This window comes from Salvia miltiorrhiza, unplaced genomic scaffold, assembly GCF_028751815.1.
Source record: "Salvia miltiorrhiza cultivar Shanhuang (shh) unplaced genomic scaffold, IMPLAD_Smil_shh fragScaff_scaffold_173, whole genome shotgun sequence".
NCBI lineage: Eukaryota > Viridiplantae > Streptophyta > Magnoliopsida > Lamiales > Lamiaceae > Salvia > Salvia miltiorrhiza.
In genome coordinates, this window is record NW_026651437.1 from 684946 (window position 1) to 701153 (window position 16208).

The window sequence follows — 16208 nt, forward strand, 5'->3', positions numbered from 1 at the left end:
TCAGGGCAGACTTCATCTTCATCGCTCTGCTCTGTCAGGTAGCTGGACTTTTCCCTCTGCCTACTTCTCACAGCTTCTTCGCTCCCTGTTGCTCATCTTTGGTATTCCACTTTGGTATTCCAAACAAGGCCACGTGTCCTGATCTTAGGACCTCGCATATTTCACCCCTCATCAGAATGGTATGAATTCGACCATTTTGTTCAAAATCTTCTTAGATCTAAATTTGCATCTCATAATTCTCATAGATCTACAACTCTTCGAAATCTTGGAACTCCTCGAAGAGAGAGAGAAAGAGGGGCTAGGCAAAGAGAGGGCAACGAGAGAGAGATAGAGAGAGGGAGAGAGAGAGTTTGAAAGTAAGGAAAAGAGAGAGAGAGCCATCGTTTTTTGTACGTGCAAGAGAGAACGGTGGGGGTAATATCGTCTAAAATACTTAATTTGGGCTATAATTTATTGAAACTATATTTGTGGACAACTCACAACTATTAATTTTCACAATTTTATATGGCTAGTACAGAAACTGTATCTTTATTTTATATGATTAACAAAATAGATGACTGAATATTTTTTATTCTAATTTTTTTTTTCAATATCATTCTTTCAATGATGCATCAAATAAAACTAACTCAAATATAAAAAATTATCAAAGTTTTTATAATATTTCAAAATTTCAATCCATCTTAATAAATAAGATATTAACTTTACTATTTTTATTTATATATCTATTTCTCTTAAAGTGTTAATACGAAAATCCCAATAATAATATGCATATTATGACGTGCATCGATGTACTGCAAGACATGATATAAGTTATATAGCAAATGTACAAATTGTGTTATAAGATCGTACAAGGAAAATATAAGAAACCATATTTTTGGGTAGTGCTAAATGGCCATAATTATGGCTACCATAATGGGGCAAATTAGTCATTTTGTATTTATTATGATTATATATTTAATTAGTTTTAATAATTAATTTAATATTTTACAATATTACCCTTACATTTATTTCTTTCCTTAATTAATTATAAATAGTTTCCTTATATATATTCAACTAATTATATTGTATAGTTGACTAATTAATTGTTACATAAATTAGATCCCACGCCAAAAAGGAAATGCAATACCCCCTACCCACCCACCCCCCACCCACCACAAAAAAAAGGTATCATACCTACATGCAATTCACTCTATGAAAATGAAAAAATATGTAAGGGTCGTACTTGTTTTCTAAAAGGAAAAAAAAAACTAATTTGTACTTGCTCTTTTGAAATAAACAAATACTAAAAAAAATTTGTTGATAGTTTTCGTATTAATTTACCTAAGAAAATATCGTCTAAAAAGATTACTTAAGAAAATATAATTATTTATTGTTGATTATGAGACCAATGTGATGCACAAATATATTACTCCCTCCGTCCCTGAAATGGCTTCCTCTTTGGGGACGGCACGAGTTTTAATAAAAAGTTGTAAAGTGTATTGATAGTGGAGAAAAAGTGATATACTAATTATTATTGGAAGTTGTGAAAAGTGTTATACTCCCTCCGTCCCTGAAATAAGTTCCTCTTTTTCCATTTTGGGACGTCCCCCAAATAAGTTCCTCTTTCTTTCTTTCTATTTTTGGACAACTACCCCACCACTAATAATATTTTATTTATTCTTACTTTTCACTTTTTCATCACCTCAATACTAATTATAACACTTTTTCACCTTTTCACCACTCCCAATACTAATTATAACATATTTTTTTCCACTATCAATACACTTTACCATTTTCCTTAAAACCCGTGCCGTCCCCAAAGAGGAACTTATTTTGGGGACGGAGGGAGTAATTAGTATTGAGAGTGGTGAAAAGTGAAAAGTAAGAATAAATAAAGTATTATTAGTGGTGGGGTAGGTTTCAAAAAATGGAAAGAAAGAAAGAGGAAGTTATTTGGGGGACGTCCCAAAATAGAAAAATAGGAAGTTATTTTAGGGACGGAGGGAGTATTATTTATAAAATTTAAAATTATGTAAAAATATCAAAATGTTAGTATGATTTATGAGTTAGATTAATTGATAACAAATAAATATATGTTAATATTAGTATATGATTTAATATAGTTTAATAATAATATTATCATCTGAATGCAAATAATTAAATTAAATCTCCTTTTGAGAAAATAACACCAAACCATCAATATAACAAAATAAATAGTTGTCATTTATAATATACCAATTTTGGGTTCTTAAAATTTCAAACTATATTATTATTAAAAGTTTATATTTAAATAGCTCAAAATTAATTAAACATTAAAAAAAATACAAATAATACAAATAATATAAATAAATAAATAAACAATTTCTACACATAACTAAAAATCTATACAATAGAACAAAAATTAATTTTGACATTTTAAACGATCATAACTTATTCGTTTAAAATAAGGGTCTCAAAATAAGGGGGTCTTATAATATATAGATCCATGTAAGTATTATATATATGTATATTATTATTAAAACTCAATCTCAATATTGAATTGTTTAAAACATCATAGCGGTAAAGACTTTCTCATAGTTTCTTTAATACTCCCTCCGTCCCACTCCAATAGGCTCACTTCTTTTGGGCACGGAGATTAACAAAACTTACTTTTTAGTAGGAAATTGGTAGTAAAGTGGTGTGGTCCACACCAATTAAGTACAACTTTTTTACCCAAAAGGGAAAATGAGCTTATTGGAGTGAGACATCCCAAAAAGGAAAATGAGCCTATTGGAGTGAGACGGAGGGAGTATCTTTTTTTTTTTCTAAGTTTTCTTTAGTGGTCTTCAACTCTAGAGCAAGGTAATTTTTTTTTTAAATTTTCAATCGTATTTTATATTTTTTTAAATTACACCAAACTAGACACGTTTATGCTATTATTATTATTATTATTATTATTATTATTATTATTATTATTATTATTATTATTATTATTATTATTATTATTATTATTATATATCGGGTTCAAAATATATTTTTTCCAACTCATTTTCAATTTACTATTTTCTCATTATTTTTTTCCATGAAGAATCAAACAAAAAACTCAATGTGCGACATTTATCTTAGTTAGTTTTTTTTTTAACTTATATGTGGTTATTTTATCATTAGTTTTTACTAATATGTTGTTATTCCGCTATTCTTTAGTTTTATAATAATAATAATAATAATAATAATAATAATAATAATAATAATAATAATAATAATAATAATTGTATAGTTTTTTATTTTAATAATAATAAAATAATATTAGTAGTAAAATAATTAAAAAAAATAGGTACATAGTACTTTAATCTTTTTATAACTGCTAATCACCCACACACAACAAACTAAATAAATTACATATTAATACAAAACGAAAATTTGAAGAATTAATTTAGGAGCCAATTGTGCTGTTTTCGGCCTTTTCCTTTTTAATGGTTTTGCTATGTTTGGAAATTAGAGTAGTTGATCTACACGCTTGTCAACTGTAAAATATATATATCAAAAGTATTTCAAGGATATTTTAGACATAAATAGTTTTCATAAAATTTTAAGGGTATTATGGCAGCCATAATTATGGCTCCATATAATTTCCCTATATTAATTTCCAGCAACAAAAGAATGAAAAAGATGACAAAATGAACGAAAAATTAGCTGCACATTAATTCCTTTTTCAGATCAACATCGCCACACCACAAAATTAATGTACGTATATATGTAGAACAATTTAACCAAAATAGAAAACAAATTATTTGTAACGAATTATTCCACATGCTCCACTTCCCAACATATTATGTTAGATATTACGTAAGTGTATATGTAGAATAATATTTTTATATATATAATTCGTCAATAGCCATGAATAATCTCAGAGCACTTCTTCTTGATCCAACAAAACCCCTTTCTGACAGAAATCTTCATCCTACCTTCAACTCCATAAAAGCTATACCTTGCTACCCTTTTCCTCCTCTTTATCTGGCGGCTGCGGCGCTTCACCGCCTTGCTCGAACGAGTCGCTGCCGCGTGAATCGGTGGCAACTCGGACGAGTGGGGCCGAGTCGTCCCGTCGGAGTAGCCTCTTCCGCTCACTATGTCTATCCTCATCAAACCTGGCCAGCCGCTGCCTTCCATGTTATTCACATGTTTGGATGGAAACTAATTAATAGTAGTTATTTAAAGGTATTTATTTTTGTGATTTTCTAATATTTTACTGTATTATAGTAACGTGCTAGCCTCGATCATTTTGTTATAACTAGTTTATTTATTTTGTTGATTGATTATATTGACCTTGCCGATTCGGACACTTGTTGCAGACTAAATCTTATTGGAATTTTTTTGGTTTGATTCTGTATTTTACTATTTAGAGAATATACTGATATAGATCATTACCGACTCATTATGTACTTCTATGTAAATAGGATATGTATATTAAATTAGAATATCCCCCAGGAGATACATAGGAGTAATAGTTATAGTTAAAGTAAAAAATAAGGATATATTTAAATTTAAATAAAAAAATTCAATATGTTAAATAAGATTATATATTAATTTAGTATTTTTTAGAAATAAATTATAATAAATAATATGCTATTATTCTATAGTAATTACATAATATCATATTAATGATTTTTAAAAATAAAACAAGTAAAAATACATAATTTAAAAAATTAAAATTTAAAAATTTAAAATATATAAAATAAGGTTTCTAATTTCAAGGAAAAAATATTATTACTCAAAGATATAAATTAGTATTTAATAGAGTTGATTGTCTATAAATATAAGAAGTATACCCAAATTTAGTTTTTTAACAAAAATTAATTTTTTGGTTAATTGATACATTAACTTTGAACATTTTGAACTTTGGCTCGAATTAAAGTTCTGGCAAACAATTAATCCTATGTTGATGTCGAAATTTTCTTATGTGCATTTTAATTGATAATTAAAACCTTGCATTTTCATGTAAAATAAAAACAACATATTGTTTTCTTTCTCTAAAGTCACGCTCTCCTAACATTATTGCTCTCAACATAAAATAAAAGATAAAGAAAATAATGCCTTTTTATATTATATAAAAAATATCAATGTTTTAATTACTTGCGTAATTTATCAAAAAAAAAAATATATCCTTCCCTCTTTGCTTTCAGTGATATTCTCGCCGTCCCTAATTTAGAGGTACAAAAAAATACGTATTACTATTATCTTATTCTTTGGTATATTGAATATGTGGAATCGTGGGTATATTTTGTATATTTATTGAGTTCTTTTACCATAAGATGGATAATTTTTATTTATTATTATTTATAAATGATTTTGAGCTTGCACGTTAAGTGAAAAAACTGTTGTATGTGTTGTATTTTTTTTTTTTTTGGGTGGTTTCGTTGAGATATATAGCCTTTTTGCAATCACTGATGTTTGTGTATTTCCATGAATATTTTGTGATAATGTAATTTGGGAGTTTGATTCTTAAAATAATGATTAATTCTTCTTCTTATTTTAGTACACAGACTTTATTGATTCTTATTTTTAAATATTTTATAGGTTACATATTTCGACGGATTTAAGCTTCGTTCTTTTCTGGACATATCTGGTTTAATTTCCTTTGTCGCACATTTCTTCAACTTTTTTTTTCTCTCTCTGTGTGCTGTCTCATTATTTGGGGTGTTAAGACATATATATAGTATTCGCACCATTAACTCGAGATCGATCATACAACAACGTTCCACAACTCGAGAGCACGTCTACATTTTAGTACAAACACATATAAATAGTTATTTGCCCAAACATTTTGGTACAATTTATTTGGACTGTTTGAGTAGTTTATAGATATTAATCTATAATTTAATATTTTAATTTATAGGGGTGGGGTGGGGGGGTTTAAAAAAATCAGATTTAATATATTTTTGTGTGTAAAGTTATGCATGTTTCTGTGTAATAGGAGTAATATGCATGGAAAATATGTCAGTGTCATAGATCTAATTTTTTTTTTTTTTTTCAATTTTACCTCTACACAGATTTTGTCTTGGAAGGTCTCTGTCACGTGTCAATCTCTTAGCGCGATACATGGAGAAAATGTATGATCCATATTTAAATCTATACATTACCTAAGGGAAGAAGATCTATATGATTCACTCCCTCTATATATATATATATACAAAGTTGTCCATTTTTTTTACATGTATGGAAATATATTCTATCTTAGTGCGCACAATTGTATCATTATTCTTTAATTTTTTTTATTATATTTTAATATATACAATCCTAAACTTAACAAATTTATTTCCAATTTGAAATTTAATGGGAATGATGTAGAATTTCTGGATAGGTGGAAGTTGCCTATTATAAATATGAGGAATAAAATCATTTCTATGTATATACGATTTCTGCATTTACATAAGGTTTACTCAAGTGAATTGAATGTGAAATAAGTAAAGAATATACACAAAAAATAAATGAATATGAAGATCCTTTTATAGGGATACAGTTCTATACTGCTGATCCATCTTAAAACGAAAAATGAAATAGCAGAGCATGTTTGTCGGAGGCTGCTAAATAGAAAAGGCTGGCAGTGCTGATTTAAGATGATTCCGCCGCGAGCAAGGCGATGATCAGTAGTTGTTCCACGCTTGCAGATCTCGAACACTCGAAATTAAGAAGATATTGTTTCAAGAAAGAAGCATTTGAAGTTGTTGATTTTGTAAGATGAAGCAACATTCCTGGATTGTGTTGCGTCCCGTTTGTTTCTTCGTTCTCCTGGTTCGTCTTTTCTCTTTATTAAGTTGATGCAGCAGACTAAGGCTTTCTCAATTTTCAAACGATCTTTGTTGGAGATTTCATGAAATTTGTTGGGCTTATTCTTTGTAGATACTTGTGGTGTTGTGTTTGGCTGCTCTGTTGATCACGATATGGTTCAACAAGGTCGCATCAATCGAAAAGGAAGTGAAGATGATAGCACACAACAGCCATCAACATTTCATATCTGAAATTCACAATTCAGCTGCCTTCTTCTCTCCCAACAATGCTTCAGCCATCAACTTTGCCCGAATTTTGAGTTTCTCTTTGGATAATAATAATGATCTTCACTTCCCAAATATTGAATCAAAGGTTATTGTACATCTCTTATCACTTCAATTTACATTTTTCTTTTGATTTGTGATTTTTTTACTCCTCTTTTCTTCAATGATGCAGGTGGTTCCTGCACTATTTCAAGCCTTTTCCACAATACCATACCTGTCTCAGATTTCTTACATTGGTTTGAATGGCTTATTCTTCGCATACGGTAGAGAAGGGGACGAGCCTTATGCATTGTACTCGAACTCAACATTTCCTGCAAGAAAAGATGCAGAGAAGAAGTACACATGGTACTTGCAGCCTGCAAATCGCGACACAGGAAAGTTATATGGTGAGGCGACTAAGTTTCCTGCACCTTCACTAGTTAAAGCAAGTTGGTTGCGCGGAGCTTTGAATAGTACAAATGGATATGCCTCAGTGGGGACCGGGTGGAGAAATCCTCCTCAAGACGTTCTGCTGCTCAACACGGTTCGTTTGGATGGAAACGTGGTCGTGTCTTTAGGCTTTCGTATGAGGCCTCTGATTGATTTCTTGGTTGTTCAAATGGCCTTTTATGATGGAAGCTTGTATTTGGCCACAACGGATTGGGATTTGGCCATTCAAGGCTTGCCAAACAGCCGTGTCATCTTAGATGGTGGTGATCAAGTTCTGTTTCAGCTGTCAGGTCGCGATGATGGCCAGCTCCGGACAGTGGGAAACATCAGTTGCAATGGCAAGTTGAGTGACCGTGTTTTAAGTATTGGAGGGAAAAAGTTGATGATCAACTGCTCACCAGCTGTGCTTGCTGGAATTCGATTTGTAAGCATCGTTTTCACATGCTTCATTAGTCATGCTTTCTCATGGCTGAGAAATGTGAATATATTTGTGGATTTTTGTTTGTCTCAGGTGTTTGTGTTGGTTGTGGCACGTGATGAGTACTTGAACTTAGTTCACAAGAACATATTATTGGCCTTAGCTCTGCTAGTGATAATGGTTGGTGCTTTGGTGATCCTGATATGCATTTTCGTGTCGCTGATAGTCGAAGCTGCTAGAAGGGAGATGTTTCTATGCGGCGCGTTGATAAAGCAGATGGAATCAACCCAGCAGTCGGAGAGGAAAAGCATGAACAAGAGCCTCGCCTTTGCAAGTGCAAGCCACGATATTCGTGCTTCTCTGGCAGGCATAAGCGGCCTTATAGAAGTGTGTCGCTGTGAAGTTACTAAGAGGGAGCCTTGCAGATCAGAAGTGGTGGAAAATCTGCTGCAGATGGAAGCTTGCACCAGGGACCTTTTAGGTCTGGTTTTTCTTTAAACAACACATTATCATTCATCTTCTTACATGTGATTTTATCTATTTACTTTTCTTCAAGGCATATTGAACTGCATTCTTGATACAAGCAAGATAGAAGCCGGGAAGATGCAGCTTGAGGAGCAAGTGTTCGACGTGGAGCAGCTTCTGGAGGACGTGGTTGATCTATACCATCCTGCTGGCATGAAGAAAGGCGTAGACGTGATCTTGGATCCGTGTGATGGCTCTATCTCGAGATGTCGTTGGGCTAAAGGTGACAGGACCAAACTGAAACAAATCTTGAGCAACTTACTTAGCAATGCTGTGAAATTCACCACAGAGGGACATGTGAGTGTTGGAGCTTGGGCAAGAAAGCCTTGCCTCAAAAATGAAATGCTTGGCTCCACCCAAACTAGCTGCCTATTCAAGTTTCACAGAGCAAAGAGTGAATCAGAAAGCTTCCATGGTGATCCGAACCGCATGGATTTCACATTTGAGGTGAACGACACAGGAGAAGGCATTCCGAAGGAGAAGAGAAATTCTGTTTTTGAGAACTACATTCAAGTTAGAGACACACAACAAGGCACTGGTCTAGGCCTCGGGATTGTGCAGTCGCTGGTAAAGCTCAAAATGAAGTTAGTTTATTCCATCAGTCCGATTTTATCATTAAATTTTTCTTGTTTCTGTGCATAGGTGCGGTTAATGGGGGGAGAGATAGGGATCGCGGACAAGGAAGTTGGCGAGAGAGGCAGCTGCTTTAGATTCAATGTGGTGTTGAGTAGAGTCGAGACAGGAAGCCCGAGTGCAGCCGATTTCTGGTTGCCCAACAAAGCCCACAGGTCGCGAGTAGTGCTGTTGTTGAAGAGCACTCAAAGGAGCAATGTGTTGCAAGCGTTTATGCAGAGGCTCGGGATCAAGGTGCAGGTGGTGAAGCAGCACCAGCAACTAGGTCCCACTCTGAAGAAAATCAAGCAGAAAATGATCCTATCGAGCCACAGCTATAGCTCTTCCAGCTCGCGATCAGTCCCTTTGAGCAGCCTCGACGGCATTGATCAAAACAAGCAGTCCGGATTGGTGCTGATGGTGATGGACACGCGCGCGGGGCCCTTGGCAGAAATGAGCGGTGCAATTGCCGATTTCAGAAGAGATCTCAGCAGCAGCTGCTATACTAGGGTGGTTTGGCTGGATTCAGCCACCGCGCATTTTGATGTGGACGAGCTCGCAGCGCCGGATTTGGTGATCTCTAAGCCGTTTCACGGATCGCGTTTGTATCAGACGATTGCTCTTCTGCCGGAATTCGGCGGCGTGCCTCCGAGAAGGGGAGGGGTTTCAGTCGATGAGAGAGAGGAGGAGGTCGGGAAGCCGCTGACGGGGAAGAAGATCCTCGTGGTGGACGACGATCCCGTGGGGCGGAAGATAGCCACGTTTGTGGCTTCTCAGCTCGGCGCCGCGCCTTTCTGCTGCGAGAACGGCGCGGCGGCTTGGCGGATCATCTGCGAGAGCCTCCGCGGCGGCGAATCGGCTCGTTTCGATTGCGTCTTGATGGACTGTGAAGTGCGTGTTCACGCGTTTACTTTGAGTGAGCTTTCGAGTTTTTTGTTTTTTTAACGATGTGTATGTTTTGGTAGATGCCGGTGATGGACGGAAGTGAGGCGACGACGAGGATTAGAGAAGCGGAGGGTGGTTACGGCGTTCGAACGGCGATCGTGGCGTTGAGTGCGCACAGCAAGGGAGAGGAGGTGGAGAAGATGATGGAGGCAGGGGTGGACGGCTACATCACCAAACCTCTCAACACTCATAATCTTCTCAAGGCTCTATCTTCACTCATTACCAAAATCTAAGAATTGATGAAGCTTTAGGTGAGTTTTATACTAACACGTAATTGTGGACTGCAAATATTTTTTATCCTTGCCTTTTTCTTATTTTTTAGGAAATAAATTGTGAGTCAATTTTGCAAAGTCTTTACCATTGAAAAAGACAAGAATAAGCTGGCTGCTGTTCATTTCATTTTGCTTTCATATGTGTAATTGATTTGCTTTTCAGTGACAGAAAATAGATTTTTGATTTGCGGAAGATTTTTGGTTCGTGAAGAATTGATCGCAATTGTGGGATTTTGGTTTGATACGTAGCTTATGTTTTTTTTTTTTGAGGAAAATGATACGTAGCTTATTGGTTTGGATAATTTTGGGTTTTGCCGAGAAATTTTGATTTGGAAACGACGACTGCCATCATCAAGGGGATAATTTTTAGTTTTGGTTTGGACTTCGGAGCCATGGTGGCCCCAATTAGCATTGCTAACATTTTTTTTTCTTATTTTTAATGTTTGTGCATATTTGTTTAGCAATTTTTTTTTCTTATTTTTAATGTTGGTGCATATTTGTCGTTTTCAAATTTCAATAAGGTTATATTTGTAAATTTTAAACATAATCTAAATTTTAAGCTAGGATTCAAATACATACATTTGAAAGCAGAGCATGTTAGGTTTTCTCTGTTGTATTTTCAAAAAAAAAAATTGTTAATTGGCCGAATAATCACAATTACCATTTTAAAAAAGTCGCAGTTACTTTTATACTTCATATGTCCATGTTATCGTTTATACTTTGTGGATAACACGAATTTTAAAAAAAAATGATAGATATGAGTAGTTGATAGTAGTGAGTATTATTATGAGTGGAGTTTATGTGCCACTATTTGTGTGAGTATAATTTGTGGATCCTACAACTATAAATGGAAGTGAAAATGATATTGTGAGCGAATCAAAATGGTAAAAGTAGAAAGGATATCATGGATGGACGAAGTATATTTTATAGATATAACTAACATTTAATCAGTAAGGATGGACTACCATGAAAACACTCCTAAATGTATAAAATATGAAGAAATCTTGTCCATTAGATCATAGTGAATTAATTGCCCAGATCAAATTATATGGACATCCGAAATTCGTAACTATTTCTCTTGCAATTCATACATTTTTTTTATTACGATATATTCTATGCACGAATCTGAAGTTCTTTTGTTATAAATTATGTTCTGATTAGACAAATTTCAAGTCACAAGATCAACCAAGATCTAATGGACATGATTTGTTTCTATTTTATACACTTAAAAGTGTTATTATTTTAGCACATCCCTAACCAGTGATGATATATAAATAATCTATGGAGTATTAACTATGCTACGAATAAATATGATATTTATCAAACTTATAGATTTATGATTGGTTTAATAGAATATGCTAATTATAAGGCCGTATATAAATATAATATTAGTTTAATTCAATTAAGAAAAATATACTTAATTAAAAGATTGAATTTGTCATTTACAAATATAATTTTTAAAGAAAAAATTAAAATTCAATCAACTAACTTACAAAATTGCCAAAATAAAAAAATGTAGTTTCGTAATTTTTTATACTAACTGTACGCATTTTTCTTCTTTCAAAACAAAAAGAGTTTCTACTTTTCCTTTTTTATCTATCCTTTTCAATATATTTTTCTCAATTGTTATATAAATTTATTATAAATAAAATATGCAATATGTATCTTAAATAAAAGATCACGAATTAAATTTAAAATAAGTACTAAATTAAAAGATCATATGTTTTGCACTCAAATTATTTATTGGTTTGATCACACTTTGTAATCCAATAAGAGAGGGACATAATTATCTTAGTTGTGCAAGTGTCATTTATTTTGACAATTTAGATATTTATCCGTCACTTTTTTTTTTCTCAACAAGTGGCTTCAGAGCCACCTTAGTTGTGAGGTGGATTAATTAAAAATGCAGAAACCGTCACCACTTGGTGGAATGTTCAAAGTGAATGGATTAAATTACTCAATTTAGAGGTCAGGCATCTTATAATACTTATTTTAAATCGAATTTATGATATTTTATTTAAGATGTATATTATATATTTTATTTAAAATAAATTTATACAACAATTGTTTAAAAAAAGTATTGAAAAAGAAAGAGAAAAAGGAAAAGTAAGTATTGTTGGTATAACAAATTATGAAACTACATTTTCTCATTTTGGCAATTTTGTAAGTTAGTTGATTGAATTTTAATTTTTTATTATTTAGTATATTTGTAAATGATAATTTTAATCTAATTTTTTATAAATTAAATTTAAATTAATATTGGTATTATATATTTATATATGGCCTTATAATTAGCTGATTTGATTAAATTAGTAATAAATTTATAATTTTGATAAATACCATATTTAGTCTTTGTATAAGTTAATAAATTGTTCATATATTACTGATTAAAAGTTAGCTATATCTATAAAATATATAAAAGCAACTACTTTAATTTTTAAAATAATAACCGTACTTATTCAGTCAATTAGCATATTTTCATTTTTTTGAAAATTAAATTTATGAAACATTAAAATTTTTTATTTTGTTAATATACTATTCTATATTTTTTGTAATACAACTATGTATGTTGTATAAAATTAAACATTTTAAAATTTATAATATCTATGTGTCGCATTTATTCTTAATTAGTAGGAGTATTTATATACGAGACAAAAATTGCATAAATAAAAAAAGGGCTAATTGCCTGTAAATCCCTAACGTTTACACAGAATTGGTTTTTGCACCAATTTTTATTTTTCTACTTTTAAATACCTAACCTTTCGTTTTTGTCTCAAATTTATCCGGTGACCGGTTTTTTCTTATGCCGCCGCCGGAAATGCCACTGTGGTTGCCGGAACTGATGAGGTGGCAGCCGGAAATTAACATGGTGTCACTTTTTGTGACATGTGGAAAAAATATATGAAAAAATTAAAATAAAAAAAACATGTGGAAAAGAAAAGAAAAGAAAATTTCTCCCCTCCCCCCATCGTCTTTTCCCCCTTCCCCTGCTCCCCCACTCGGCGCGCCCCCTGCCACCTCCACCACCGCCAGCGCCGCCACCCACCGCCACCACCACCAGTGCCCGTCGACCTTCAACGCTCCAATTGTGGTGTCGCCTTCCCCCTCCCCTTTTTCAGACCCGCGTCAGCCCTCCCCCCTTCCCCACCTCGCCGCGGCCACTTCCCCCTCCGCCTCCCCCTTTCCAAACCCGCGTCGGCCCTCCCCGTCGACCTTCAACGCTCCAATTGTGGAGACCTTTTTCTCATTCTCAATTTCATCGTGCTCGGAGGATTTGATGACAGAATTTGATGTTTGCTGTGAATTTGGTGCTGGTGGTGGGAAGGACTGAACGAATTTGGTGGTGGTGGTGGCGCCCAGATCCCTTTTCACCCATCGTCTTCCCCCTCCATCAATTGAGGCGCCCGGATCCACCTATCGTCTTCCCCTTTCTCTTCCCCACCCCCAAACCCTAGTTTTCTGAAATTTCACGAAATTGTGTGGGGGGAAGTGGCGACGTCGCGCGACTCCACGAGGCCGAGGCGCAGCGCCTCCGCGACGGCCTCCAGCACGGCTGCCTTGGTCGTCACGGCTGCCTTTGGTCGGCTCTGGGATGGAGAGGGTGGTGGTGGCGGCAGGGGGCGACGCTGGTGGTGGTCGCCGGCGTGTGGTGGTGGCAGGGGGGAGAGGAAGAAGACGGGAGGGGGGGTGGGGGGTGGGATTTTACTTTTTTTTTTTTTTTTGCCACATGTCAATTAATAGGCTATGTGTCAATTTTCGGCTGCCAAACCAGCGATTCCGGCTGCCACAGTGGCATTTCCGACGCCGGCGTAAGAAAAAACCGGTGACCGGACAAATTTGAGACAAAAACGAAAGGTTAGATATTTAAAAGTAGAAAAATAAAAATAGGTGCAAAAATTAATTCCGTGTAAACGTTAGGAATTTACAGACAATTAGCCCAATAAAAAAGGATTAATTGCATATGAATTATTGAACTCTCCTAACAAATTCTCATCTTGCACATGTACTATAAAATATTGCTCATATTTTTTATTTGTTTGACTTATATATACTACAAAATACAACGTCAATTTTATGTTTTACACAATTATATTTATGTCATGCGAGCATATTTATGTCAAAAGAGTATATTTATGTTATGTCACCATATGCAAAATAAGAAAAAAAAATTAACAATTAAATAATGGGCAAAGGTGCACATTGTCCCCTGAACTACACCCCCTATAGCTTTTAGCCCCCCATACTCGGTCAAAGCGCGTTGACTTCCCTGAACTCCCGAAAGAAGGGTGCAAATAGCACCCCGCGTTAAACGGTTGGTTAACGCCGTTAAACTTTAATTTTTTAAATTTGCGATGGGCCCCCCAAAATACACACTCTCTCTCTTTCTCTCTAATATTATCTCTCTAAAAATCAAAGTCTCTCTCCTCATCAAAATCTAAAATGGCGTCCCCGCGTGAGGAGAGCGTGTACATGGCCAAGCTGGCGGAGCAAGCCGAGCGCTATGAGAGATAGTCGAGTTCATGGAGAAGGTCGTCAACGTCGACGACGACGAACTCTTCGTGGAGGAGCGCAACCTCCTCTCCGTCCTCTACAAGAACGTCATCGGCGCCGCCTGCCGCGCCTCCTGGCGTATCATCTCCTCTATCAAGCAGAAAGAGGAGAGCTATGGCAACGAGAGACATGTCTCATCCATCAAGAGCTACAAATCTAAGATCGAGTCAGAGCTCTCCTCCATTTGCGACGACATTCTCAAACTCCTCGACACCAAACTCATCGGATCCGCCTCTAACGGAGATTCCAAAGTCTTCTACTTGAAGATGAAGGGTGATTACCACCGCTACTTGGCGGAGTTTAAGACCGAAGCGGAGCACAAAGAAGCCGCCGAGAACACTCTCTCTGCCTACAAGTCTGCTTAGGTGGGTGATCACCATCCTCCTAATCAGATCGCTTCCGTTAGGCATGGTGGCGTCTGCCAAAAACCAATTTACTCACAGATGGAACAACAAAACAGCAGAGCAACTTCTCCTACAAAAACCTCTATAGTTAATTAGTCAAAAATACTAAAATAAATTCAAGAAATAGAGCTTTCGAAGCCAGAAAGACTGAAACCCTAAATCGAGACATTGAGCAAGAGGATATCACAAAAGTACCCAAAATCATGAAAGACAATAAAAATCAAATCCGGCCCATTAATGTTTATGCCAAGAATTAAATATTCTTCATCAAAACTCCAAAAATTAATCAGTTCGAAATTATACCTTATTCGATTCTTGGTCCTTTGCATCGCCATTCAAATGAACAACGGGGATCTTGAATCGAATCATCATCTCCGACAGTATCACATGACTGAGTTGCTTCACCAGCCTTCTCTGCCGCCTCCGCCCTAAGATGCGACGACGATTTGAGCCGATGGAAGAGAGAGAGAGAGAGAGAGAGAGAGAGAGCCACAAATTAAAAAAAAAAATTAAAGTTTAACTGCATTAACCGGCCGTTTAGCACCCTTCTTTCGGGAGTTCAGGGAGGTCAACACACTTTGACCGAGTATGAGGGGCTAAAAGCTATAGAGGGTGTAGTTCAGGAGGCAATGTGCACCTTTGCCCTTAAATAATTTTAATAAAAATTTTAAAATTTGTGTACGAAATAAAAATTTGTTAAAAATTCGGTGATTTATATGTAATTAATCGAAGGGTTAATTGCCCATAAATACACAAACTTTCACCAAATTCTGGAATTGCACACCAACTTTAAAATCTTCCCTAAAATACATCATCTTTCCTTTTTTTTTTTTTTCTGATTTTTCCCACGACCACAAAATCCTCAATTGAAAAAATGATGTGGCGATCGGAAATCCACGTAGACACGTTGGACGTCAGAGGAAAACGACGTAGTTTTTACCAAAGGTCCAAAACGATGTCGTTTTGGGTAAAATCAACTTATTTCTTGTTTTGTTTTCCCTATTCACGTTTTTCAGCCCTAAATTACAATTTCCACCCAGAC

General features: G+C 34.9%; 1 protein-coding gene and 1 pseudogene across 3 annotated transcripts; both read left to right on the plus strand.

Annotated features, from left to right (window-relative positions):
• The first annotated feature begins 5999 nt into the window (after nucleotides 1–5999).
• On the plus strand, nucleotides 6000–10661 carry LOC131002694 (histidine kinase CKI1-like). Of its 3 annotated transcripts, none has more exons than XM_057929167.1 (8): nucleotides 6000–6068; nucleotides 6627–6750; nucleotides 6859–7098; nucleotides 7183–7863; nucleotides 7951–8338; nucleotides 8414–8949; nucleotides 9025–9885; nucleotides 9960–10602. In XM_057929167.1, the coding sequence occupies exons 2-8, from the start codon at nucleotides 6697–6699 to the stop codon at nucleotides 10170–10172; spliced, it is 2973 nt and encodes a 990-aa protein (XP_057785150.1). In that variant the 5' UTR covers nucleotides 6000–6068; nucleotides 6627–6696; the 3' UTR covers nucleotides 10173–10602. The 3 variants fall into 3 exon arrangements, with proteins under 3 accessions (XP_057785150.1, XP_057785151.1, XP_057785149.1); XM_057929168.1 differs by lacking the exon at nucleotides 6000–6068 and having other exon boundaries at nucleotides 6419–6750; nucleotides 9960–10190; nucleotides 10381–10661; XM_057929166.1 differs by lacking the exon at nucleotides 6000–6068 and having other exon boundaries at nucleotides 6420–6750; nucleotides 9960–10190; nucleotides 10375–10602.
• A 3941-nt stretch (nucleotides 10662–14602) lies between these two features.
• LOC131002695 (14-3-3-like protein A) lies at nucleotides 14603–15148 on the plus strand (annotated as a pseudogene).
• Nucleotides 15149–16208: the final 1060 nt, after the last annotated feature.